At 39.3% G+C, this 26,976-nt stretch overlaps 1 protein-coding gene across 1 annotated transcript; it reads right to left on the bottom strand.

Moving 5' to 3' along the window:
* Positions 1-1,945: 1,945 nt before the first annotated feature.
* alpha-PheRS (phenylalanine--tRNA ligase alpha subunit) lies at positions 1,946-26,976 on the bottom strand. Its single transcript, XM_080272984.1, has 15 exons — positions 26,827-26,976; positions 20,571-20,759; positions 19,896-20,050; positions 19,225-19,366; positions 17,798-18,040; positions 17,498-17,635; positions 15,698-15,847; positions 15,100-15,185; positions 14,252-14,377; positions 13,557-13,658; positions 7,499-7,677; positions 6,987-7,129; positions 5,602-5,757; positions 4,771-4,931; positions 1,946-4,012 (listed from the first exon to the last, which is right to left on the bottom strand). Exons 1-15 carry the CDS (start codon positions 26,974-26,976, stop codon positions 3,814-3,816), a joined length of 2,319 nt encoding a protein of 772 aa, XP_080129110.1. The 3' UTR covers positions 1,946-3,813.

Raw genomic sequence — 26,976 nt, 5'->3', positions numbered from 1 at the left:
TCTACTGTTGTAATGTCTCTTTTCAGCTTATTCTTCCTACCATTACCAGTTTTATCTAGTTTAGGAGAAACTTTTTGAACTGGGGGTTTAGCTACAGACTTCATTACCTGGAGGGTAACCATATAACAATATGACACCTAGTGGTCTAGTGGGTTAAGGCACTCCAGCCAGATGTAGTCAGCATGGGTTTCATCAGACGGGGTGTTTGAGATTTATTGTTTGCGTGTCACTCAGGGAAAAGTGAGGCTGGTCGCTGTTGCCTCAAATGCCACTATGTTCCAGTTTATCTATCTATCTATCTCTATCCATTGCCAAATGCCTTAATCCCATAAGGGGTGGTCATAAACAAACGGCCTCCATGTTGCCCTGTCCCCCTCCAGTTTATTTGGGATAAAATGGGACTGATGATGATGATGATGATTAATCCCTTCTCAGCAAGTCCCCCAAACTGAATAAAGTCACCTAGAGGCAGCAAGAATAAATCAGTACACCACATCACCTGGATTCAGTGGGTTAAAATGGCCGCCTCGCCTCCCTGCACTCGGAAAGTAGCCTAGCATCCTACCTCCCATCATGTGCTGCATAATGTACAAATCTATTATTGCATTTTGTATGTGAAAACAGTATTACTCTTAAAGTCTGTATGTATGTATGTTCTGCAATTTCTAACCTGTTTATAGTTGTAAGTTTTATTAACTTTCATCAGGATATGCTATCATTTTAAGTTAGAATAAATGTAAATACTGAGTTTTTTCTATTATTATCCACCATAATTTAATCCAATGTACACTATTAACAATAATGAAGATGATGACGAAGAGGATGACAACGATGACACGACGGCAACGATAATGATGAAAACACCACTACGATCATAACAATGATGTCACGACGACGATAATGACGACGACAATGATGACAGACAACAGCAGCAACAACAACGATGATGAAAATAATGGTGACACCAACAATACCGATGACAAAGACAATGATAATGGTAATGGCAATGCCAACAGTGATGATGATGAACTTTCCCTTTCAACGACCAGAACACTCCCTTGATAACATATTCCAGTTCCTCCAGCTTTGATTTTCTCTTTTCTGCAATCCCAATTTACCATATCACCCTAAATTTGTCTGTAATATGATATTCACATACATTTTCAGTTTCATTTTTAGTGAAACCTAGCTAAATTTATCCCCATCAAAGAAAGCTGAACAAAAGAAAGCCAAACATAAGATCATTTCATCGTAAGAATGCCTGGACACAATACATCAGAAAGACTGAAAATTGTAGGCAGAGGAAAAGACAGAATGAAGAAGACCATTCTCAAACTACACTAGTTGTGTACATGAAGCAGTGAGAGTACCACTTACCTCTTGCACTCGAAAGCTGGAAAGAAAAGGCGGGAGTGCATGGGGATAGACTGGTGCTGTGTCTGCCATAATGGAGGGGCTAACAGGCTGTGGGTTCAGAATAAGTGTTCTGTGTAAGAATACATGCTCTGTGTAACAGCAATTCTCAAAAGAAAAATGATGCAACACTACAGTGAAAACTAAGGCTGAAGGGGATCAGAAAGAGGTGAGGAGCTGTTGAGATGCTAAATGTAATCACCAACCCATGCACCCACCCCAAACCCATCCCAACACCCACACACACAAACAGCAGTCAAGCAACAGAAAGTGAGTAGTGTTAAAGGAAAAAGTCGGGTCAATACTCTTAACCTCCAAGAAGCTGATTTAGAGTCAACCATACACAACTATTATATTTTCTCAAGTTCAGCTTAGACTGAATAAGCAAACATTCTGTGATGCAAAAACATTCTCCATGTATGAGGACAGCACAATGATTAGAAAGAATATTCTGGCACCGCAAAGGGTAAAAAATGCACAACTGTCTTTTATATGGAAATAAAAAGCACTGATGAATTGATGATCCATTCTTTTCCAATACCCAGAGTATCTTCAATTAATACAATGTCTGCTGAGATGACCATTACTGGTATAGTCTTTTAGAGCTAAAATGACCATGTACATAGCACATTCATCAGTAAACAGATACCTGACGTACCAAAAAGTTACGAAAAGAAGTTAATCACAACAAAATAAAGTGTTAAATGAAATGAACTGTGATTCTAGGTGATGCTACACTTTTCTACTCTCAAATCAACTGATAACCCAAAACTGTAAGACAATTCTTTCAACAATAGAGATGGCAAGTCCTGCATTAATACAGTCAATTGTGTGGCATACCATTCATTCATTTCATCTACAGTATACATAACTACTTTACTTACTAAGGAAAATGTCAGAACCTTGATCAGTGTTTAACCCTCTGGCTGCAGACTACAAATGGAGTATTTTATTCCAACAAACATAAGACTATTTTATCCAGTTTGTACATACCCCCCACAGCTACAGTCTAAAATTCTATCTATATTAAAATTCAGGTCAAGAATTAAGAACCATATACTGTATTCACCCCACTTTAGGCCAAGCAATGTTATTCAACTGATGAGAATCAACTGCAGTCAAAAAGTTAAATACAAAAGCCAATCATATGAGGCAGCCTCAATAAAATCATGATGCACTTACACCTTGCACAACCCTCTATCATCAAATTTCGGCAACAATGGGCTGCTTCAATAAGAAAGCGAGTAGAGCCTGAAAACTACCATGACTCAACATCTTGGACCTCACAGTGTAGCATAATGTTAACTACTATTAAAAAAAACTGATGGAAATTTTGTGTCATTTACCAACTATGTTTACACAAATAATACAGTAAAGGTTCAACATTGTTTTCAATATATATAACATGAGGCATCATTGGTCTGCAACTGTTAGATTTAAAGATGGCTGGGCAGTGTGTAAGCAATGTTCACTTGCAAGAATCCAAAAGACAAAATACACCAGTACCTGGTCCCAAAATTGACGACACATTAAGAGTGTATTCATGTGATATTCAACTACAAGACCTTACCCTTCCAATATTTGTGACAATCACAGACAACATACAATAACCATACAGTAATTTATATAAATTAAAAAGACTAAGCTACATATCACACTCTAGCTTACCGGTATATGTAAATGCAGCTATACATGTATAGCTGATCTGCTTAGGCTGTCAGACTCATTCTCTGACATGAAATCTGAAGCATATGCTTCAGTGTTAACTCCTTCAAAATTATAGTGTTTTTTATTATAAGGAAGTTATCACCAGACACAATTCTTATCAATTTTTGTGGTGAAGGATTTACCTAAGGCTGTTTCAAACCCTTTAGTTTAGGTCTCCCTTAAGATGAGTTAAATTTTCTGGATTGCAAAAATTGAATAAATAGGACACTGCTGCAGTGAAGAGGTTAAAGTGATACAGTCACTGATAAACAGAGACAGAAGGAGAGGGGCAGTAACAGTGAAAGTCAGATAAGCATGTAAGAACAATGCAGCCATGGTTGTCATGGTTTATCTCTGTCAGGAGCCAACAAGAGATTTTTATGGTACTGTATGGCATATTCTTTACCAGTGCATGTACTGGTAATCAATTATTATACTCATATCTACCTCAGTTTTTGAGATATTGAAACAAGCAAGACTTAATTAGTTTCTGTATAATCTGCTATTAACATCTTTAATTTTATGAATATTACTGCTGCTGATAGTTTAGTCACATACATTCCACATCTTCACAATGAATGACCATATCATTTATTTTTCATTTCATATTTCTACCGAATACAGATACGGTGCACTATGATAAACTAGCTTTAAATGTGAATCAATAATAAACATGTTCTATTACCTCTGATGTTAAAGGAAGTTCTTACAAAGCTGGTGAGAGAGGCAACGTTTACTCCATAATTGCACATTGGGTGGTGATGACTCCAGCATACGAAGCTGAATAAGGCCGGACAGCAGAATGATATCAGCCAGAGAAAGATTCGGTCCAGCTAGAAATTCCTCAGAACCCAGCCTTGCATTTACCCCTCTAAGGAAGCCTGCTCGTTCTCTGCAAAGGGAGGTTAGAATAAATATTACTAATATACAAAAGTCTGCATATGCAGTGTTTTCATCCTCTCCTCTATTCACAGTAGATATACCAATTAACAGTACAAATTGCCAAATCAGAAATGCTTGGTTAAAAAGACTACAGAAAACAGAAAATTTTGGAAGTAGACTCATGATGATAATTAAGAGGACATCATGTAATATACAGCCTAGCTACAGTACCAATAATATCATATACAAAGAAGTGCTTAGTAATCAATATATCTGTTCTAATGTAGTAAAACAAAAAATGCTATGACTGAGTGGGGGATAGTAGTATCAATACAGTGCCTACCTATTGCATGAAAAATAATTTTGGAGAGTGGTGGTTTGTGGAAAGTGGATTTTCTGAAGAAAGAGTTTTACTGTACCAGCTGAATCCCATACACGAGGGTTGAGAATATATATAATCTCTGCACCACTACTGTACTCATTCTCATAAAACATCTCATTACATACCTGATATGCAATACAATCTCAATGTACCAAAATTATGTACGCTAAGTGAATAAACATCAGTACTGCCACAGAATTGTCAGCTCCACTCCACAAGCATGTTTTTCATAGCCTATTAATTGTTTCACTTGATCTAATACAAAATATGTAATAATACTGTATTTCCATCCCACCTACACCATACCACCCTACCTACATATGGTATGCATCTTACCTCACTTATATCTGTAGAGTATCCAGTGTACGAAAAGACACCACACTCACTTGTTACTGCCAAGCATAAACTTTGCATGAGAATGATCCAGTAGTTCATCAACTCGCGCTGTAAACACTGGGTTGGTGGGACACTCATACAAGCTGCTGGGTTCACTTACAACATCACACAGTCGCACCAAGAAGCGGCCAATATTGTGTTCACCAATGACCTAAAATGAAAATCAAAATGACTACACACAACTATTCACAGCAACATAAACTACCATATCAATAAATTATCAAAGTCAAAAGCGTTAAAGAGAGGACGAACAGAGAGGGTTATAAATAGAAATCTCTCTCAGTTTCAAGTGAGAGAACTAACTGTACCATATTTTCCATGTCAACCCTGCTCAAAATTATCATCTCTCCTATTTGACTACTGAAGTATAACAAAATATAAGCAACAGAATATGGTGTCAGTTGCAAAGTTCTATGGAATGGATGATGAGCCACAGTGCAGAACAGTCTTATTCTGCAGCTGAGCTGTAACAAGAAATTAACACTAGAAAATGAGACGATATAGGATGTAAGCTGCAAAAGAAAAAAAAAATCTTCCTCACATTAAAATGGACAAACTATAAATACTGTATAGAGAATGAGAGACTGACTAGGAGAGCATATGTGAGGTGGAAGTGGATAGCGGAAGATGAAAACTGAAAATTTTGGAGGGATGCAGTCGAGAGGTACTGTATGTGCACGAAGGTGATGTCAGCTGAAGAATAAGCACTCTGATGGTGAGGACAAAGTGAAAAGGAGGCAATTTGGTTATGGCTATCTCTCCATGATTAAGGGGTCTGGCTAAAGATGGGTACAGTACTGATTGACAGACAGAAGGCTGACCTGTAACGCAGAGACAGGTGATACTGAGAGGGTTGGTAGGAGGGCCAAAGGCGAGTCTCCTGCCTGCCGCCACACCAGCGTCACACACACCACACACCCACGACGCTCCTCATTCACACCACTGCCCCAGAACTGCTGCAGTTTCTCAGATATCTCCTGAAAAGGCAACAATAATAGACAATCCCAACTCACCCTGTTCGAAGTGTGGAGGTTCATGGCTAGGTTCAGTGCAGTTAAGGGCAGATGACCAGACAATTTCCCTTGGTGGTATTCTATCTACCTATCTATTGTCAGACGCCATAATCCCGTAAGGGGTGGCCATTTGACTCTTACATGTTCAAAAAACCTCCAAGCATCTATTCAGGATCAAACCAATGCAAAGGGTATTCATGATAATCTTGCAACAAGTGTATTTATTTTATAATGCCTTGATTTATTCAAAAGGAATAATTACACTCAAGTATGGAAGTGCTGCTCATTGATTAGCAACAACAGTTCTGGCCAATATTTGTTCATCTGCGTGCCAATCCATGGTGGGCCAAAACTACTGTATCTTCTGAACAAACAACAGTACCTACTCTGATATATAGTAAATCTTTTTTGTTACACATTGCACAAATTACTACATAAAAGATAACCTTACTTACTACAAATTTAAGTAAAGTTGGAAGAATTTCACACAGAATGTGTCACTTGGAAAAGTTACATCAAAAAGCCTAACTCAAATCAATTTTCTCCATGTTTACACAAAGAAAATATACCATGATTAAGGCCAGTCAGCTGCATTCCTAGAAACCTACTTCAGAAATATCTCCAATTACATGTACAGTAGGTGAATATTTGATATTCTGTGCCTATTTAATTCCTAATTCATTACATCTAGGAACACAAAAAATAAAAAAATAATATAATATCAAATGAATACAGAACTTCAGAGTATTGAACTGCCAATAAAAAGTAATATCAATTAGAGTAAAACTAACAATAAAAATAATAATAATGCAGTACATTAACAATGTGAATGATTATGTTCCTTCTGTAGAACATGGTGGCACAGACCTTTATCATAATCAAAATCATGCTAAGTTTCCTCTTTCCTAAGATCTTCTTGCACTGAGCAGGTAATGTGGATTGTGTTAATGTTTTGTGACTGCATATCAGTACCAACTGTTCAGCAAACACTACAAAATAAACCCACAACAGCAGGAAGATCTAGACGCTGACTTCTTGCAGGACATGAATCAAATGAAAAATAAACCACAGTTCTGTCCTCCTACATCACGACGTGTTGTGCTGTGTGGTTGCCACATTGTATTACTACAAATGCATCCTATAAAAACTTAAACATATAAGCATAAAAAATCAACTGTATTAGCAGTATATACCTTGACAGAAGAGTGACAGTGTACCCTCCTGCATACGGGTGTTGTGCGTGCCAGAGCATTAGTCAGGGCACGCAGACTGTATGGTGGCCGGCGGGGATCAGCGTACACAACCACATCATGAATCACACCTGACTTTGGTGCACCTGCAGACCAATACCAGCTTGTTATAAGCTGTTTAAAGGGAGACTGGTAAAGTGGTAAAAATGGGGTTGCTGACTCAATGAATGTGAGCTTGATTATGGGGCTGGGGCAGGGAAATGTTTGGGATCTGAATGTCAAAAAAACAGTGTTACCAGGACCTGATCTTCCACAAGACCCACTGACACATTAAGTAGGCATATGGAAGAGGAAAGAATGAAGGAATGAAAGACAGAAGAGGACATAAGGAAAGAAGGAAGGAAGAAAGGAAAGGGCAGTCGCCAAAGAGCAGCACTATATCAAGTGAGTGGATGGTGACTGCCCCCACCTACCACTGGTTGACAAATTCTGAAGTATTGCCCCACATTACTTACCAGTGAGACATGTAGTGGCAGTTGACAAGGAGCCTTCCAACGTGACACCCATCTTGGAGGCAATGTTGGCAACCTTGGTCTGCAGTGCTGTCAGCTTCTCTATAATTAGCTCTTGTCGCCTGCTCAGGGATTCCACTGACAGACTCCCACTCCCACTCAGCTTCTGCTCTTCTCTGAATCTGTCCAACAATGAAAATTTTAATATGAATATAGTACATTTAACAAGAAACCAAAAAGACAAGTGAAAACAATGCAACAAATATAAATCATGGTAGGTGGGGGCCTCACCATCAACTCACTCGATGTGGTACTGCTCTCAGGTGACTCCCCTTTCCTCTCTTCCTTCTTTCTTTCTTTCCTTCCTCTTTGTCTTTTTTTCTTTCATTCTTTTCTCTTCCTTCTGTCTACAGGTGACTCTACATTGAGTGACAAGCCAAATGGTTTCCTGCAAACCAGGAAACCATTTACTACACTAGGAGGTAATCATATAACCAAATTATGGCGCCTGGTGGTTTAGTGCTTAATTAAGGCACTCCAGCTGGTGCAGGTTTATATCCAAGGGGTGGTTGGAGTTTGCTGCTCATGTTATGCCATTCAGGGATGAGTGAGGCTGGTCATTCTCATCTTAAATACCATGATCAACCTGCCTATTGCCCCAGGCTCCTATGCTCCTCATGGGACAACACAGCATTGGATGATGAATGATGAATAAGAAAAAGTGTATCAAAACCCTGGACTCTGCCACAGGAAACAGGCACAAATCAGCTAAAGCAATAACTCTGACTGAATATCCTGGTTAAGATGAAGCATGGCACCAGAGAGAAAACATCTGCTTCTCCAATATGAAAACAATCTTTCCTAAACATGTGCACATCAACCTGCATCATGATACCAACTCAATCCCCAACTAAGCAAATTCTTTTTATCCCTGGGTACACTAGAAAAAGAATCTCATCCTTCTAGTCCATGTACGTTAACAGTATCAGCCAAACCCATATTACCCCAGTCAATATGTACAGACCTAAGGGTAGATTACCACAGTCCAGTGCATTTAACCCTCTGAGCCTGGAGACATCTTTTTCATTTTATTCTTGCTCGCCTGACAATTTCGTTCACCTTAGGATAAACTTTTTGTACTGGACAGGTTAGAAATAAGCTTAATATACCCCTTCAGAGCAAGATGTCCTTCCCAAGTTGAACTAAAACATCACTAGAATTCAGATGGTTAAGGTTAAATGACCAACCTACATTTGTTCTATCTATCTATCTATCTATTGCCAGATGCCCTAATCCCTTATACGGGGTGGCCACAAACAAATCGCCTCCACGTCACCCTGTCTCCGCCATTTCACTGCCCTGCTCCCAATTCACACCCCCCTCTCTCATATACCTCTCCACTCCATCCCTCCATCTCATCCTTGGCCTTCCCCTCCCTCTCTCCCCCTCCCTCTCACTCATATACACTCTCCTCATCAGTCTCTCACTCTCCATCCTCTCCACATGGCCAAACCACCTCAATATGTTTCTCCTGACGCTTCCTATCACATCCACATCCACACCACAATGCTCCTTCACATCCCCATCTATCAGTCTGTCTCTCCATGTGACTCCACAGGCTCCTCTCAAATAACTCATTTCCACTGCTCTCACTCTTGAGTTGTGTCCCTCCAACAACATCCAAGCTTCACTTCCATACATTAGAGTTGGCATCAAAGTACTGTCATGTAATGTATTTTTCACTTCCATTTGTTAATGGCATGATATGACTGCAAAACCTCCGGCCACTTCTTGGGTATCAAACCTGTGTCATGGTCAACACTCTGATTGGGACACTAGTGACAAGACCATTAACAGCCTTATCAACGTGAATTAGGAGTGACAGGACAGCCCTACTTTCTGCACTGGCATTGGGAAGTAGCAAGTGTTCTACCTCGCAACTTTTACTTTCATGTTGTAAAAGGCATAGTACCTAATGGAGCACAGGAGAGGATACTCTCTCTATGCTGTAACTGTGGCTACCTTCTCTTCTGACTCCTGTCCCCAATGATACAGACATCAGGGAGTCATGATTTAGATCACCTCACTATACTGCAGGTAAATGTGGGAAACTGTGCTACAGGGATGAGGCTATATATCAGTTATCTTTACTTTTTTCCCATGACAGTTTTACTAAATGGTATGGCAGATCCATGAGAAAGACAAGGAATACACAAAAGTAAGGAGAATTACCTGGTACTCTCATTACGCAAGCCTAAAAAATACTATGCCCCATACTACAACCTATGCCACCTTCAGATGGTCATTCACTTACTATTACCATTCTCACTTAAATGAGGTGAGACAAAGTAGGATCCACAAACAGAAAGAGAAAGCAATGAGGTACAAAAGTGATCAAATGGCATTCTGTCAAAACTACACCACAATTATACTTCCAACAAATACAGAGTAAAATGCATTTCCTATCGAAAACAACACATATCGACGACGTTCATATTAAAAACATGTCCTTAATAAATGGGGTCTGGAATCTACTTTTACACTTAAATGTGATGCAGGAAATGGGTGCCTTCAAAGTGATGCTGATGTTTATTTATGCAAATGCCACCCAACTCTCTAACCCTCCAATGGAAGATGGATGACTGCAGGAAAGGGGCAACTTCAGCCTAAAGTCCACCAAACTTACGTCCAATGAACCTGAGATCACAACAATAACACCAACAGCACTTAAGTTATTTGTGTGGATGCAGCTTGCTAGTGAGGGTAACAGAAAGTGGACAAATAAAACTTAAAACTTTAAAATAAACATCTTTATTGCATCCATTTAAACAAAAATACTTGAGCTACAAAACCCAACAATTATGTTTTTTCAATGATATACAAAAACTTTAAAAAGTGAACTTCATAAAATTACATTCTGAAAATCTCTGAGGTATCACTGAATGCAGTAATGTTGAGGTGTGGCAAGTTACCCAAACAGAACCCACTTAAGAAATGAGACCATTAATACCTGTTGTCCAGCTGTACATGGTATCATTACTGTATATGTAGTGATTGCTGAACTAACATATCTTACAGCAACAGCCGGCCTGCACATAATAAAACTATCACATCCCACTGTTCTTCATCAGAATATCTTCTTTTAAACAGGTATCTCATTATCAATAATCAGTATTCTGTTCCAGTAATATCAAAAAGTTGTCATACAAAAAGGATGTGAAACCATCTGCAGACAGGTGCAGGAAAAAACATGACAACTTAACCAAAATTATGAAGCAGTCATATTATAGTATATGAATAAACTCTTCTCATATTAGCCATTATGCCACAGCAATAACTTATGATACTGTAGCTATATGTATCAAGTATATCAGAACTAAATACCTGAAGATGAAACGGTGCAAATATCTAAATGCTCAGGATACTCCAAATGCTCTACATTACAGTATAACCAAGAGAACATAAACACTGCTATGCATTATGATATCTGAAAATCAGTGAGTTGGAAATGCAGGAAAGTGCTCCATGATAATATCTTTTAACACTGGAAAATTAGCAAAGTCTTCATTCCACTGATTATTTTGATACGCAATTAACTGCATACTTTAATACCATACAACACTGTCAGATGCAATGGCCTGAGTGGCTCACTTTTTGAGTAAAACTCCCTCTGCCAAATATACAGTACTGCATACAGTGAGTGCATCAAAGTTACCATCAAAATTACAGTTAAACACTAGCAAGCTGCTGTTATTAAGCACAGTATTTACACCAAAAAATTAGAAAATAAATTAAAATATTACAATAAAATGACAAAATAAATACTTCCACGAGATGCGACTATAAAACCATGTAACCACAACACTACAAACATGTACATCAAACATAACCGTTCTTTTATAAAGCACATACAGTATCAAAACAGTTATTGTAAGGCACCTGCAGCATCACTTCTGAACATAACTGATACAACTACTAATAAGTAACAGTTGATAATACTGTACTTTAGTGACCTCAGATAACAATCAAACAGTGATATCACACTCAATTTCCACCTAATCAGCTGACACTGGAAAATACTGAAAGTGATCCTTCCAAATAATACCATGGTCCTAATGGCACATGGTATGACAGGAATGCAATTATTTAATGTATTTTCCAAGAATCAAATACTACTTTTCTGTGTACCAAATTCAGTCTCATACTAACTGAGTTATTGCTCTAATAAATTCTTTATTTAAAAAAAAAAAAAAAAAAAAAAAAAAAAAAAAAAAAACTTGCCGGACCACAAGATTGTGAATCCCCAGGTGAACACAAGTGAAACACGAATGTTCTGTACCTATCTCAAAATCAAACTTTCTACAATTTAATTCAGTTATTATTGACTTAGAACAAAAAAATCGTTTAGAAAAGCCAATGCGACTTTTTGGTGGAAAATCACATTTTGGCCATAATCTAGGTTAAACACAGAAAAGCAGTGGTAAGAGAATTATATCCCTGTGTTCAAGTTACGAAGGGGAAATAATCCTGGAGCCAGATATTAAAAGGTTAAGCAATAACTACATCCCAATACTACTGTGATCACTTATTACTGTTCTACAGCCCAACTGTAACTGTACACTACATATTATTTATAAAACATGCTACCATATGCTAAAATATATACTGTTTTGTTTTTTAAACAACTGTACTTTAATAAAGTGGGAACAAGTCCTTCAAGCAAACTTATTCCCTACAAGACACTACTGGATATGTCTAAATTCCAGGCCACTATTTCTGCATTAAGTAAAGGGGTCTAAATACATACAGCTGTCCAATTATCCCAACTGCTCATCACCTTGAGTGCATAAAACACTATTGAGAAAACAGAAAATCCTTTTCGCTAGGGTGTAGGAGGATCCAAGGCTAGGCTACCACAGCACTGATTATCATAGCTGTATGAGACAACTTTATGTCTACAGCAATACTTATAAAAATTTTCAGACAACTCCTGGATTTGATTTGTGGCATGTTGGCACATGATTTTACCCAATGTGGCTGCTACCACAGCACTATTAATCATTACTGTACTACCAGTTGCATATGAAATGAACAAGACTGACAAATATCTGAAAACCTACCTTTTACACATTAACAATATATAACATAAAGTACTGTGCTGCAGAAAACCTCATCCCTGCTAAGTACTCTTGTGGACTGCTTTGGCTAACAGTAATTCAGGGCATGAATTCTTCAACGGGAACTTTTACCTCCAACTTGGTACCATAAATAAAGACTTTCATTACATGTTCAATAAAACAACACGCTCCACATCTTCCAGTACATCAACCAGTCCTGACTCTAAATTAGTCCTAATAAATGAGGTTTTTCTATACTTAAAGTTTGTGACATTCAACAGCTAAAAATTATATTGCAACAACTGAAAGTCTGAGTCCTTTGCTGCCTGGTATAAGGAGCTCAACTTGAAATAAAAAATGCAAACACTCTTATAGGAACACATCTAGATAAAAAGGATATTAAGTATAGAGATAATAAGTGCAAATTTACCATGTGAGGACATTAAAGGGTTTCTCTTGGGAAAATTCATATGATACTACCAAAACTTTAACCCACTGAGCATAGGGATGTCTTTTTCATTTTATTCTCTGTCTCCTACAACTTCATTCAAGTTGGGAGTTCTTAACTGAAGGAGTCAGATAACAGCCTTGAGAAACTCCCTTTGGTATAAGAGACCCTTCCTATGTTAAATTAAACCATACAGTAAGAATAAACAAAAAAAGTCATAACCTGAATTCATGGGGTTAAACATTAATGTGAGTGAAACCATGGATAATAACTGAAATTATATCAGATGTGGACATCAGTGACTGGGCTTTTCAAGATGTAATATGTGATACTTTTAAAATTAAATAATAATAACCAATGAAAGTAGTCAGTTTCCTGTAGTCCACTGGGTACACATACAGATGAGCCTTGGGCTGCAACTACTGTACTACAACTAATGGGAGTGCAAGAGCCATACGGCCGTAAGTGTGACAACCACAGGAAGGATGGGCCCTACTTGTCAATAGTGCAGACAGGATTATCAAGGATCAGTTCCATCTTCACACGTGGACCAACCAGTTCGCGGATGTTGTTCATTCCAAACTTGATCATTGCTGGCCTGAAATATCACATATTCCACACCTCAGTATATGACTGAAACGGCATGTATCCATATAGGTCCAATTTCTTGCCACGTAAGGTAGCTATCAGGCACTTTTTCCTTAATTATTTGCTTTGCATATTTGAGCTTACTGTTATTTTTTATTAACATCAGCTATATGTTTTCATAATGTCTTAGCACTAAAAAGTCATAAGAATATTTTAAAATACCAGATACAGAAATAAACTCATACAGCATAATGGTGGTAAAGCCACCCATGTCAAAGAGAACACAGTCCATACACTGTGATGTCATCTGTGTGGAATTACTTTCACATATACTTTATCCTTGTTGTACATCACCTTTCCTGACATTCCATTTTACTCTAAGTCCACATCAACTGAGAAAAATTGTCATGTAAAGTTCCAAAATATTAGCTTACTTGGGAAAACTGGCAAATAGGTTGGTAATAGTGGCAATGGATCATTGGCTTGCAATGTTTCTGTAAACTTAGCAGCAAATATACAGTGCAAAAGGACAAATGACAATGACGAATTACTGTACTGTACTACAATTCCCTAAACAAAATTCCAAATGGTTATTATCCATACCGTTCTAAAGAGAGACCATATCCGCAGACTTTCACATTCTCTGGCAGCCCCATCGGTCGCAGCATCTCAGGACGGAACAGCCCAGAGTTACCAATCTCAACCCACTTCTTTAAACCCTCATGGTAGCTGGGGAAACACCCAAATCATTACCATAACATCCTCAACCATCAGCCAACCAATAAATGACACCATGCTTCCTCTTAACCCCATTACCACAATGATTTTTTTTTTTTCCGCTTTGTGCTACCTACAGATGAGTCTTTTAGCTCAGGCAAACACATTTTAGCTGGGGGGATTTGCTACAACTTTCAATACCCTGTTCAGTACAAGGCCTTTCTAAAGTTTATTAAAAAGAAAAAAAAGAAAAAAAAAAAAGTCTCCAGTTACTAGAATATAATACAAGACACCTATGTAGGTGAATGAGTCTGAGAACTCCTACACTGAGGCTGGCCATGGTAGGGTTGCTGTTTTCTTCATCTATCTATCTATCTATTGCCAGACGCCTTAATCCCGTTCGGGGTGGCCACAAACAAATCGCCTCCACGTTGCCCTGCCCCCCGCCATTTCACTGCCCTGCTCCCAACTTACCCCCCCTTCTCTCATATACCTCTCCACCCTTCCCTCCACCTCATCCTTGGCCTTCCCCTCCCTCTCCCCCCCTCCACCTCACTCTCCTCGTCAGTCTTCTTCATAATTATGTTAAATCTCATATCAGAGCTAACTATGAGAAAACACCATAAAACTAGTAACACTATCTCATTACTACTACTACTACAAAACAAAGTGAATAATAGTACAGTACTGAACACACAACACTTACTGGTAAAATTAACGAAGTGAAAGCTTACCTATAAATTTCCATCGATGGCTCTGTGTAAGGATTGTATGTCGGTTTGAAGCGTAGTTTTGTTAAGCCAATCTTTCTGAAGAAACTCTGTGAGGAATAAAATAAATGTCCATACTTACAAATGAACATGAATACGAAATTTGCAGGTAAAAATCTTCTCTACTCTTAAGTTATTCAGCAAAGGTGAAGACATTCCCATAATGTAAAACTTTGGATCATTCTCAATTACCTCTTCAGCCCAAGGATCTTTCTATTGTAATCTAGCAAAAAACATTCACTAATATTCATCTTAAGGGAGATATTCTTGGTTTTAGGGGGTTAACTAGCTAGAAATGAAGACAGTTTAGAAGAGCAGACAATCCATAAGGAATAACAGAAATAAACAACTAGCTAGATAAATGACATCTTAGATGAGCAAAAGAATCAACAAGAGTAACACACATAATCAATTAATAGGAAAAAACACTGATTTAGAACAGGTCTAAATGTTAAAACACAATTAACTAACTCAAAAGAAGCCAATTTAGAAGAACAGGACATCCACAAAAATAACATAAACAAAGGGAAAAGTAAACAAGAACTTCAAAGCAGAATCTCACCCCGATAACACCCATGAGGTTCTTGATGCTGAAGTCATAATCAGCCACCACACCCTCAACTTGGTGGAACTCAGCCAGATGTGTGGCATCAAGGGTCTCATTTCGGTACACTCGGTCGATGGAAAAATACTTGACTGGCTTGAATCCTTCCTATCCAGCAAAAATTGAAAGCATTACTTAAATGACTTTGCCCAGTACTCATAACAATGCATTAGTAGCCAAAAACCATTGCTAGATGTCTTAATCATGGAGGGGATGGCCATAAAGATGTTGCATCGATAGCACTCTGTCCCCTGGCATCAGGATCCTCTCCCTCTATCTTACATTACCCTTATTTATATACAGTACTCTCTGTGGTAAGTGGGGGTGCTCACCATCCACTCACTCAATGTAGTGCTGCCCTCAGGTGACTGACCTTTCCTCTCTTCCTTCCCTCCATCCTCTTCTGTCTTTACTTCCTTCATTTTTTCCTCTTCCTTCTGCCTACGGGTGACTTTACACTCTCTCTTCTGTCTTTCTTTCCTTCATTCTTGCCTCTTCCTCTGCCTATGGGTGGCTCTACACCGAATGACAGGCAAAATGGTTTCCTGTACACCAGGAAACCATTTACAGTACTATGCTGGGTGGTGACCACATAACCAAATTGTGGCACCTGGTGGTTTAGTGGGCAATTAAGGCACTCTAATCGTATTGTCCCAGTGCAGGTTTCTATCCATGGAGTGGTTGGAGTTTACTGCTCACGTAATGCCACTCAGGGATGAGCGAAGCTGGTCACTCTCATCTTAAATGTCAGGACCAACTTGCTTAGCCCCTGACTCCTATGCTCCTCATGAGGCAACACAGGATTTGGTGATGACAATGATGATGATGATGATGATGACTTATCCCCTCACATCTCAAACATACGCTACACCAAAAATTTGAAGAATATCAGAATGTACACACACACCCAAAGTAATTTTTTTTTTTTTTTTTTATGCGAGGAAGAAGGAACCAAAGGCCATGAGCCCGCAGTAACAGTTCCCTCCAAGAGAAAAACAAAATACAATATAGAGCCAAATTCAAGATCCGATCATTTTGAGATGCCTGGACACACTGCGTTTGAAAGACTGGAGATCATAGGCAGCAGGAAATACAGACAGAGGGAGACAGTTCCAGAGCCGACCTGTTGCATAAATGAAAGACTGGGAGTAACGGTTAACTCTTGCATTAGAGAGTTGGACAGAAAAAGGACAGATTAGCTAATGTACACAAATACCTCAAGGAATTTTTCATACATCACTGTCCAAACCTAACGTCCCACTAATAAATGGTGCTCAGCTGAAAAAAATCATAACAGCATGATCTACATGCATCCCAAATTACTCTCACAGTTACACACACACTCAAGTATTCTACTTAAGGTACGAACAGATGATTTGTCCAGCCAAGAGAATTCCAACCTTCACCAGCCATGTTCTGTGTTTGGTAAAAAGATGTAAGAAATGCAGGAAATGGTTAGCTAAAAAAAAGAAATGTTAACACATTATTAACAACTAATTATTCTGTTTGGAGTTTAACACAAACAGTGCTATTAACATCTTAATAAAATGCACATTACATGCCTTAACAACCTTAATACTATATACCACATGATTCCTGGGGGTTTTAACTAAATGGCAGTTTCGTTACTAATGCCCACAAGAAAAATTTTACATGGCTTACAAACATTAAGAACATTTTGAAAAAGCCTTGGAAACTGAGACAATCAAGATACAAAATACTAAAGCTCCTACATCACAGTACTGCATATATGCATACCTGGGCCAGTTTGTACAGCATTCGAGCACTAACAGCAGTAGTGTGGGTGCGGAGGAGGTTCTTGTATGCTTCATCCCGACTCCAATCAGACTGGTATCCTGTGGAGCCATACCCACCAACAGTATGGGTCTTCTTCACCTACAGAAGTTAATGTGACACTAAGTTCTCAGAAGTAAAGTACTGTAAAACACAATCATGTATGTATGCACACACATTCTAGTCAAAATCCATCAAGATACAGCAGAGTGCTTCAGTACCTACCATAAGATGATCGCTGTCTTATAAAAGCTACTATCTTACCCTCTCAAGATAATCTTCTGGAACCTCCATTGTTGTGGCTGGATGTGCCACATAGAAAGTGTCTTGTGCATCACGGGCTGGATGCTGCTGAGGTTGGAAAAGAGCATCAAAGTTCCAAAATGCACTCTCAACAAAGTTATTGGTGGGCATCTCTGTGAAGCCCATTTCCAAGAAGATCTGACGGAACTCTGCCCTTAACTGCATCAGGGGATGGAGGTGTCCTGCTCGAAGGTCAACTCGACCCTGGAAAGCAATGTATCAAATAAGCTTACAATTTTTATCAACATCACAAAGCCAAGTTTGCAAGACTTTGTACAAGATGTATAATATTCTTAAAATTATGCTACCTGTACCAGAAAAAGGCTTTATATGTATCAAAATACTAAAATTAACATCTCAATTTGAAAATAGTGGCATTATCATAAAATAAAGCCACCATGCATCCATCCATCACCCATTCCTATACTGCCCCAGCAGGAGCATAAAATGCCAGAGTTAGGCTACACACTGCATTTGGTTAAGGTAAGAGTGACCAGTTGCACTGAGCAGCCTTATATGAGTAGCAAACCCCCACCATCTCTCAGATTTAGACCCTCAAGCATCACCCGGTTACAGTGGCTTAACTCACTAGACCACCAGGCATCTATCTGCTGGCAATATGGTTAACATCAAACATATTAAAGTGTCTTCTAGATAAAAAGAAACCATTTAGCCTGCAACTCAGTGGAGAGTCACCCAATGGTAGCACAATAAGAAGGTGGATGGTTGGTGTCCCCACCTACCATAAATATTAGCTCTGCATTAAATAAATATCATACAACTGGTAAGGCTCAGCATAAACACCAAAGAAAATTCAATATACAGTACCAAGGTGTCCAGCATTATACACCACAATAACTATCTGAAAGTACTTGTGAGAGACATATACTACCATACACTCTGATCTAGTAAGAATGCAGGCCCTGCAGTCTCTTGCATTTTTATCCCCACAAAGGACAGTTAACAGTAGTACACTTAAAACTGCTAGAACAAACATCCTGTCATGGGTTACACAAATAGCATATCTCATACATTCTGCTCTCTCTAAAAACTTCCAAAAATGGAAACAACCAAGCACAATTGTACAAACTACAAAGAAAGTATTTTTCCTATGTAACTCATATTCTTTACTTCCTTTGTAGAAGTGTAAACACATGCCAAGTGCTTGTGAAGCACAGTACTTGGGAAAAACTGGTGCTTTTGTAAAACAAAAGAAAGGATGATCACTATCATGATCACTACTACAGTACTTCATTTCAAAAGGCAGTGTTCAGTACTAAGTTTACCTGATGACCACTCAAGGCATCTAAAGCTAAAGGAAATTACTGTACCAAACAACTAATCAGCTGTGCACACTACAAAAGTATTTGTACATGACATTTACCAACCTTTGCAGTGAAATTGAAAGGTTTGAAGGTCTTATTCTTCCACTGGCCACTTTCAATCATCTCTTTTGTCAATTCTGCTTCTTGTTTGGTAATTGAAGTGGTAAACTCAGCACCTTTTCTGACCTCAAACATATTCAGTTCTCTGTAAAACGAAGTTAATGGGTGTTACCCTATACAGAACTTCTCAATTTAATGGGATTCCACTTCAGTGTAGCATATACACTAGCACTGCATTATTATTATATACCACCAGATTATAATTAATACTACCATCTCTTTATCTATGCATACTACAAGGTACTGTATACAAATATTACAGGCTAAAATACATACATTTATATACTGTAGCAGCTAGTGTAACAATTTACAGTACATATGGTCCTGGTGCAAACCTACACCTACACATAACTCTCACCATTAATCTTCACAATATACTACTATTAAAAATTAATGCAACACTGGACAACACTTTATGACACCAGTGGTATTATACATATTAATCTTACACCCTTTTAGTAGTAGTGTCAAACTTAAAGGTTGTTATTCTGGCTCCTGCCATATTATTTCAACAGAGGGGAGACATCCACCCCTAAAACAGTTAGAAGTCAGCACTGTAAAGTATGCTTTAGGACAGATTAACCTGCATTATACAGCACAATATAATCACTCACATTTCTTTGATTAATTTCCTCTTTTTATATTCAGCCTTTAATTTATCTGGAACAGAATCTGCAGCACCAGATGACACAGCCTGAAGATGTATCTGGACCTGATCTTCAATGGATGCTACTGCAGGAACAACCTTTTCTCCTTCTTTCCTCAGCCACTGAAAGAGTAAACATTTATTAAAAACCATCGCTAATCTCTTCAAGTGCTCTGAACATACTATAAAACATACTTCACATTTTCAGCACCACACACACACCTGTGTCTACATTTTTTCATCTATGATATGATAAAAATCTGCAGTGCTGCAGCAACTCTGAACTGTGAGCTATTTCAAGGAATTGTCTGTGAAAATAACACTGTGTTGGCTGACCAAGTTCAAAACCTGAACTATGTGCTATGAATAATGGATTCAAAACGCTTTACCTCCCTGGTACAGCCAATGGAACTTTTTATCCTTTTGGGAATACACAGGCCACAGCTGGAGATGAGTGGTGTTTAGAGTAATCAGTACTGTGGTACAGTGCACACAAACTTCACATCCTATTTTCTAAGGGCATGGAAAACTATACTGAAATTAATAACATTATCATTCATCATATGCATAACTTCAGAAAGCAAATTTAGAACTATACAATGGCATTATGGCACCAGTATCAATTTTTATGTCTTACCCATACCTTATTTTTCATAGCTGCTCCCAGTGCAAAGTTAGAGTTGGGGAAATTTGCTTTAATATCAGCCACCGAACGTCCCTCTGCCGGGAGGGACTTGAATAGTCGTGCTTCATGAGAGCCTTCTGATGCAATACTGGCCCCCTCATTGGTACACTCCCACGACTTCAGCGTAGACTGACTGACACTGACAATCTAGAATAGGACAGCATACTATACCCTCTCAAAAGGAATGAAGAGGAATGAATTCGATTCTTTAAATGATATGATGGCGCACAACTGGAACACTTCGAGACAATATTTACTTTTTCAGAAGTACTTTTCTATTCTTTACCTGTGTGGAATGATTTTATTTCTGGGTGGTCTGAAAAGTGTTTCCAGAAAGTAAATGAACCCCATCTATCCATGCAACATATATCCATACTTGCAGGTTATGGCAAAGTAATGTAAGCTACATATGTTACAATATAGGTTAGGTTAGATGAGGTTAGTTTGACAAACAAATGGTATACCAGTACAAACTTCCAACAACGTACATCGAATCATTCTGCATGGGATATAAAAATGCTGTTAAACATGAAACTGCCAAAAGCGGAGCCAACAAAGTAAACACTGCCCACACTTCCTGTTTTAATACTTGGCATCATGATGCATTTCAGTACGTGGGTAGTGTGATGGGTAAGGATGGAAGTTTGGCAGACGAAGTGCTTGAAAAGGTACAACAAGGGAGAAAGGTTTCTGGTTCTTTGAAAGAAGTGATGAGAAACAGGGACGTGAGCATGGAAGCAAAAAAGTCGCTGCATGATGTACTGTGATACTAACTCTAATACCTGAATTTGGCTCTCTATTGTATTTTGTTTTTCTCTTGGAGGGAACTGTTACTGCGGGCTCATGGCCTTTGGTTCCTTCTTCCTCGCATAAAAAAAAAAAAAAAAAAAAAAAAATATGGAAGTGAAGCTTGGACCTTGTTGGAAGGACACAAGTCAAGAGTGAGAACAGTGGAAATGAGTTATCTGGGGGAAGCATGTGGAGTTACATGGAGAGACAGACTCACAGATGAGGAAGTTAAGGAGTAGTGAGGTGTGGATGTGCTGGAAAGCATTAGGAAAAATACACTGAAGTGGTTTGGACATGTGGAGTGGATGGACGGTGGGAGACTAATGAGAAGAGTGTATGTGAGTGAGGTGGAAGGGGGGAGAAGGAGGAGGATGCCAGGGATGAGATGGAGGGATGGAGTGGAGAAGTATATGAGAAAGAGGGGTGTGATCTGGGGGAAGGGCAGTGAAATGGCAGGGTACAGGGCAACACAGAGGCAATTTGTTCATGGCCACCCCATATGCGATTAAGGCATCTGGCAATAAATAAACAGACAAATTGTAGTTATGGTCAACAATGCTAGCTGAGGTGAGCTGGACTAAAACAACCACCCCAAGCTAGAACTTACACCTTACCAGTATACTTCCTCTTCTTCCTGGGTGCTTTCTATATTTTTAAAATTGTTTTTTTGGTGGTAAATTATTGTTTTCTGTTGATATTCCTTTCCTGCTAATTGTATCCCTGTTTCGTTTTCCTGACCCATGTTTGTTTCTCTGGCATAATGGCAGCAACTTACTAAAACCTACTTGTATCTACCAAAATTAATTGTGGCTAGCTTATCAGAGAGGAAGCTAAAGAAATGGAGGAGAGGAATAAAAGGAAGACATCAATAATAATTAGAGGCCTCGAGGTACAGTCTACTGACGCTGTAAATACTGCCTTTGATCCCATAACCAGACTCATTCTGGGATCCCAGGTGACGCTGTCAGACGTAACATGCATTAACAGGGATAAAAAGTTGTACCGTGCTAAGATACTGGATGACGACGTGAGGAAAGAACTGCTAGATAATGCGAGGAAATTACATAACACCCAGTTTAGCCATATCTACATCAATAGAGACCTGACATACAACCAAAGAATAGAACTGCGTGCCAGGCGTGCACAGCGTAACACTGCCAGTGGAGGAGCGGCCAGGGGACCCTCCGATACCGGCCAAGCTAGCCCCATGCTGCTGGAGATGCCCCAGTTACACCCAGGACTTCCCGAACCCAGCGCACCCCTTTGGACACTCAGGCCGCTGCAACCCACGCACAAGACAATACACCCATGAGAAATTTAAACCATTAACCTCGCAGTCCTCCCAGGCAACAGTGAGTTTTCACAATTTGAAATTAGGGTTCTGTAATGTAAATAGTATAATTAATAAATTACATGTCATCTCTGATTTTCTGTTAGACAATGGTATAGATATTTTTGGAGTCGCTGAAACCTGGCTGCTGCCTGAAATTCCCGATTCATTTGTTCAGATTAATAACTTTAACCTCTCACGTACCGACACCAAAGGTAATACCCGTAAGCATGGAGTATGTATATATATAAGGAGTAGAATAAGTTATGTAGGTATAAACACCAACTGTGATAATGTCTGTGCCATCCACTTAATTACATTTAACCTGTACGTAATAGTAATATATCGCCCTCCTTCTAACAGTGATGCTGATAACCAAGCACTACTAAATTTCTTACTAGACTTCTGTCCATCCAAAGAGGTTCTAATTGTTGGGGACTTTAACTTACCCCTTATCAACTGGAAATCAAGCACAGCACTGGCTATGAAATATCCTCCTCTCCATCAGTCATTCCTGGACTGTTTTGCATGTCTGGGTCTGCACCAGTGGGTAACTATGCCCACATATCTAAGCTCAGGCACCACTCTAGATCTTGTCTTCACATCCGAGAATGATAGAGTTGGAGAAATTGAGGTAGCGAGTCCCCTGCCCAGCTGTGGACACTGCCCTGTGCTAATACAATATTATTTCCAGGCTGCTGTGGTGACAGATAGCTATTTGCACACCAAGCGCTCCTGGCATAAAGCCAAATACAACAAAATAAATAATCATCTGCGTGAAATAGACTGGCATTTTGAATTCCAAAGCCTGTCAATTGATGCCATGTATGACAGATTGCAGTCCATCCTTAGCCCACTAATTGACCAGTATGTGCCAAATATGCCTAGCACACCTCCCTCACCTCCCAGATCACCACCCAAGGCCTTAAAAAACCATCGCAGGAAAGCCTGGGAAACATACAAACACTCCAGGAATGTTTATGGAAGACTATCTCCTGAGGCTTCCCGAGCTCTGTCACACTACGACTCTCTCAACGACACCTTTCGTAACCACTTTACACACATGCAAATCAATCACGAAATGTCACTGATTAGAAAACTACAGGTCTCCTCAAAACCTTTTCACCAGTACATCAGAAATAAGAAAGTAGGTGTACCCTCAGTAGGCCCCATAAGATTGGACAATGGTGTGTTAACATCAGACTGTACTCAGATGGCAGAAACTTTTGCTACACATTTTTGTACAGTTTACTCAACTCATGCTCCTCACGCTCCCTTCCCTCACCAAACTTTTGAGGGTATCCTCGACACAGTGACCCTATCCTTGCAAGAAGTGAGAAATAGGCTCGCAGCACTGGACCCGAACACCAGTATGGGACCTGATGGCCTCCACCCCAGTCTTCTGAAATATTGCCAAGCCTTAGCATTACCCTTGTTTTTGATATTTCAAAAGTCTGTCACCATTGGTAAATTGCCACATGATTGGAAAAAATCCATTATCATTCCTATATTCAAGAAAGGCTCTCGACACAAACCTCTTAACTATAGGCCTATTAGCCTAACCTCTGTCTGCTGCAAAACCCTGGAAAGATTCATTACAGAGGCATTATACAACTACCTTGACACTAATGGAGTGCTGTCAAATGAGCAGTATGGATTCAGACAGGGTAGAACGGTAGATGACCAACTGTTACTCGTGTATAATGATGTTACGTCGTGGATGGATACTGGATACGTTGTGAATGTTGTCTTGTTTGACTTTAGCAAAGCCTTTGACATCGTCAACCATTCGATACTCACTGACAAGCTGAGGCTACTTGGGGTCAGTGGTTCCTTGCTAACTTGGATCTCTGACTTCCTGTCCGGCCGCACCATGCAAGTGTCTGTGTCTGGCTGCGCCAGTTCCTCAAGGAATGTTCTCAGTGGAGTTCCCCAGGGATCGGTTCTAGGCCCCTTGCTATTTCTGGTATATATAAACTTTCTACCCGCATACATACGCTCCAAATGTAAATTCTTTGCTGATGACATGAAGATTTACCTTAAGTTGCGCCAAAACACCTGTTCCACATTAGCTGCAGACATAAGTACATGCCAGAAGGACATTGATATGGTCTACAATGTCGCTGAGTCCTGGGGTTTACGTTTTAATCTTGACAAGTGTACTGTTCTGCGATGTCAGAGAGGTCCAGTAGACTGGAATTCTATTGGCGCACTTCAGTACTATCACATGAACAACACCAGGCTCTCCGTAGAAACTACACACAAAGACCTAGGTATCTTGGTTGACAGTTCACTAAAATTTCATTCGCACATAAGAAATACGGTAAAAAAGGCAGCAGGCCTGTCAAATAATTTACTTAGGTCCACCCTCTGTCGAGACCGAGATTTTATGTTGACTTTATACAAATCCCACATCAGACCCATCATGGAGTTTGGCTCCACTGTATGGAACACAGGCTACCACGGAGATCAGAGGCTCCTGGAGTCTGTACAGCGCAGATGGACTAAGCAAATCAATGGCCTGTCTGAACTCAGCTATGCTGACCGTCTGAAAAACCTGGGCCTGTATTCTGTAAAAGGGAGACTGATCAGAGCTGACCTCATTAAATGCTGGAAAATCTTCCAACCAGGTGAGCTTAACTTTAAACAACACCAACCTAGCCTTAACTAAACTAACATAATGTGGCTCATCTAACCCAACATTAACCTACAACCTAACACTGGCCATACCTAACACACTATCCTAACTGAACCTAAATGACTAACTCAAACTAACCAAATATTATCTAAAGTAAATAGTTTTGGTTAGATCAAGTGTCTGTCACTATGCCAGAGAAAAAAACACGCTTCAGGTGGTAAATCATGGGCAAAAACATCGAAACAAAAACATCCTAACGCAAATACGGTATTTACGACCATCAAAATAATCAGATAAATGTATACTGGTACCGTAACACAAACTTGAATAAATGAACTGGAAAGGTTGTTTTGTTTCTTAACCCGCCCCGTCCCGGCCACTTTTCGACCACTGGTACCCCCCAATCCCGGGCATTTTTCGACCTTTTTTTTTTTTGCTTAAACTTTCGCTTTTGGTGAGAAACATCGAAAATTCATAGAGAAATCGCTCACCTGAGGTTTAAAATACTCATTACAGGTAGGAGAGCCTCCTTACCTTACTGGGTTTTCTATCAGGCTGGCACCAAAGAAAACGAGTTCTATGGGAGGATAACTATTTCACACCACTCATAAACGGTATTTATTTATTTACTGTTACGAATTTATATGTAGTACAAGAGTATATTGGTTTTCAAGCAGTAATATAGGCATTATAAGCATTGTTTCACTCACTAATACCTGACCTTTTTTTGCCACATTACCTGATCATCATTTCTAACTGTTTCTTCCTCTAATGCTATGTAAAGTTTGTCCTCCACATTGTCATTGATTGGGGAATCACTCTGGCCCTGAATTTCGTACCGTGGCATGACATGGCTATACTGGCCAGGTCACTGATAACAGGTGAATTGCTGAGAAAAGGGCCTGCAGGGGGGGGGAAGAGGTCATGCTGGGTAAGGCATTGTCTCTGCTTGGCATCTTGTTGAGGAAGGTGTCCCGTGTATACGTACCAAAAATGACTCGCGAAAATTAAAAATTGTGGAAATTATGAACCTTGCAATTGCAGGACGTTGAAGTACGTCCTCGGGATTAGCTGTGACAAAACGTGAGGACGTGGAAGTACGTCCTCGGGACGGCGCGGGTTAAAATAAAACATTAATCTACCATGAAAGCTTTAAACTAAATAAATCTAGTAACTGCATATCCCAAAATCCAATAATTGCAAGGCTGCACAAAAAAGAACACCAGGAAAACTTCTAATATATATCCAAGTTAATGACGAGGGGTAGCCTTATCCGATTAAAGATAGCTCTAACTTTACTTATTAAAAACAAAACTGGGTCATCGAGATTCATAATGCTTGATGAAAGCATTAATTACTTTATAATAACCCTCATTATCATGCACAAACATAACCAACACATGGTATTTCATCAGCCTGTAAGTACTGCACCCTCCTTTAAAACAGTCAGTACTAACATTGCCGAGGGATTCCAGAGATTTTATCGCTCCCACAACTTTCTGGTGTTCTTGTTTTGTATTTCCTGCGAGTTCGAGAGATGTGACTGTGCCATGTGTCTCCAGGGCTTGGAGAATCTGTCGTTGGAGGTCCATCCCGGCTGAACCCAT

The sequence above is a fragment of the Coenobita brevimanus genome, chromosome 52 (assembly GCF_032717465.1).
Source record: "Coenobita brevimanus isolate Jiangsu-jjx chromosome 52, ASM3271746v2, whole genome shotgun sequence".
Taxonomy (NCBI): Eukaryota; Metazoa; Arthropoda; class Malacostraca; order Decapoda; family Coenobitidae; genus Coenobita; species Coenobita brevimanus.
This window is presented reverse-complemented; position numbering and strand designations above follow the sequence as displayed.

Bases quoted from the DNA above. Each gene is read 5' to 3' on its own strand.
- alpha-PheRS (XM_080272984.1), bottom strand. From the start codon at position 26,976: ATGGGTTCAGCCGGGATGGACCTCCAACGACAGATTCTCCAAGCCCTG. The intron at 19,367-19,895 runs GTGAGTGATTAT...TTCGTTTTACAG, and splicing joins AGGAAATTAATCAAAGAAAT to AGAACTGAATATGTTTGAGG. The intron at 15,186-15,697 runs GTGAGATTCTGC...TATTCCTCACAG, and splicing joins ACCTCATGGGTGTTATCGGG to AGTTTCTTCAGAAAGATTGG.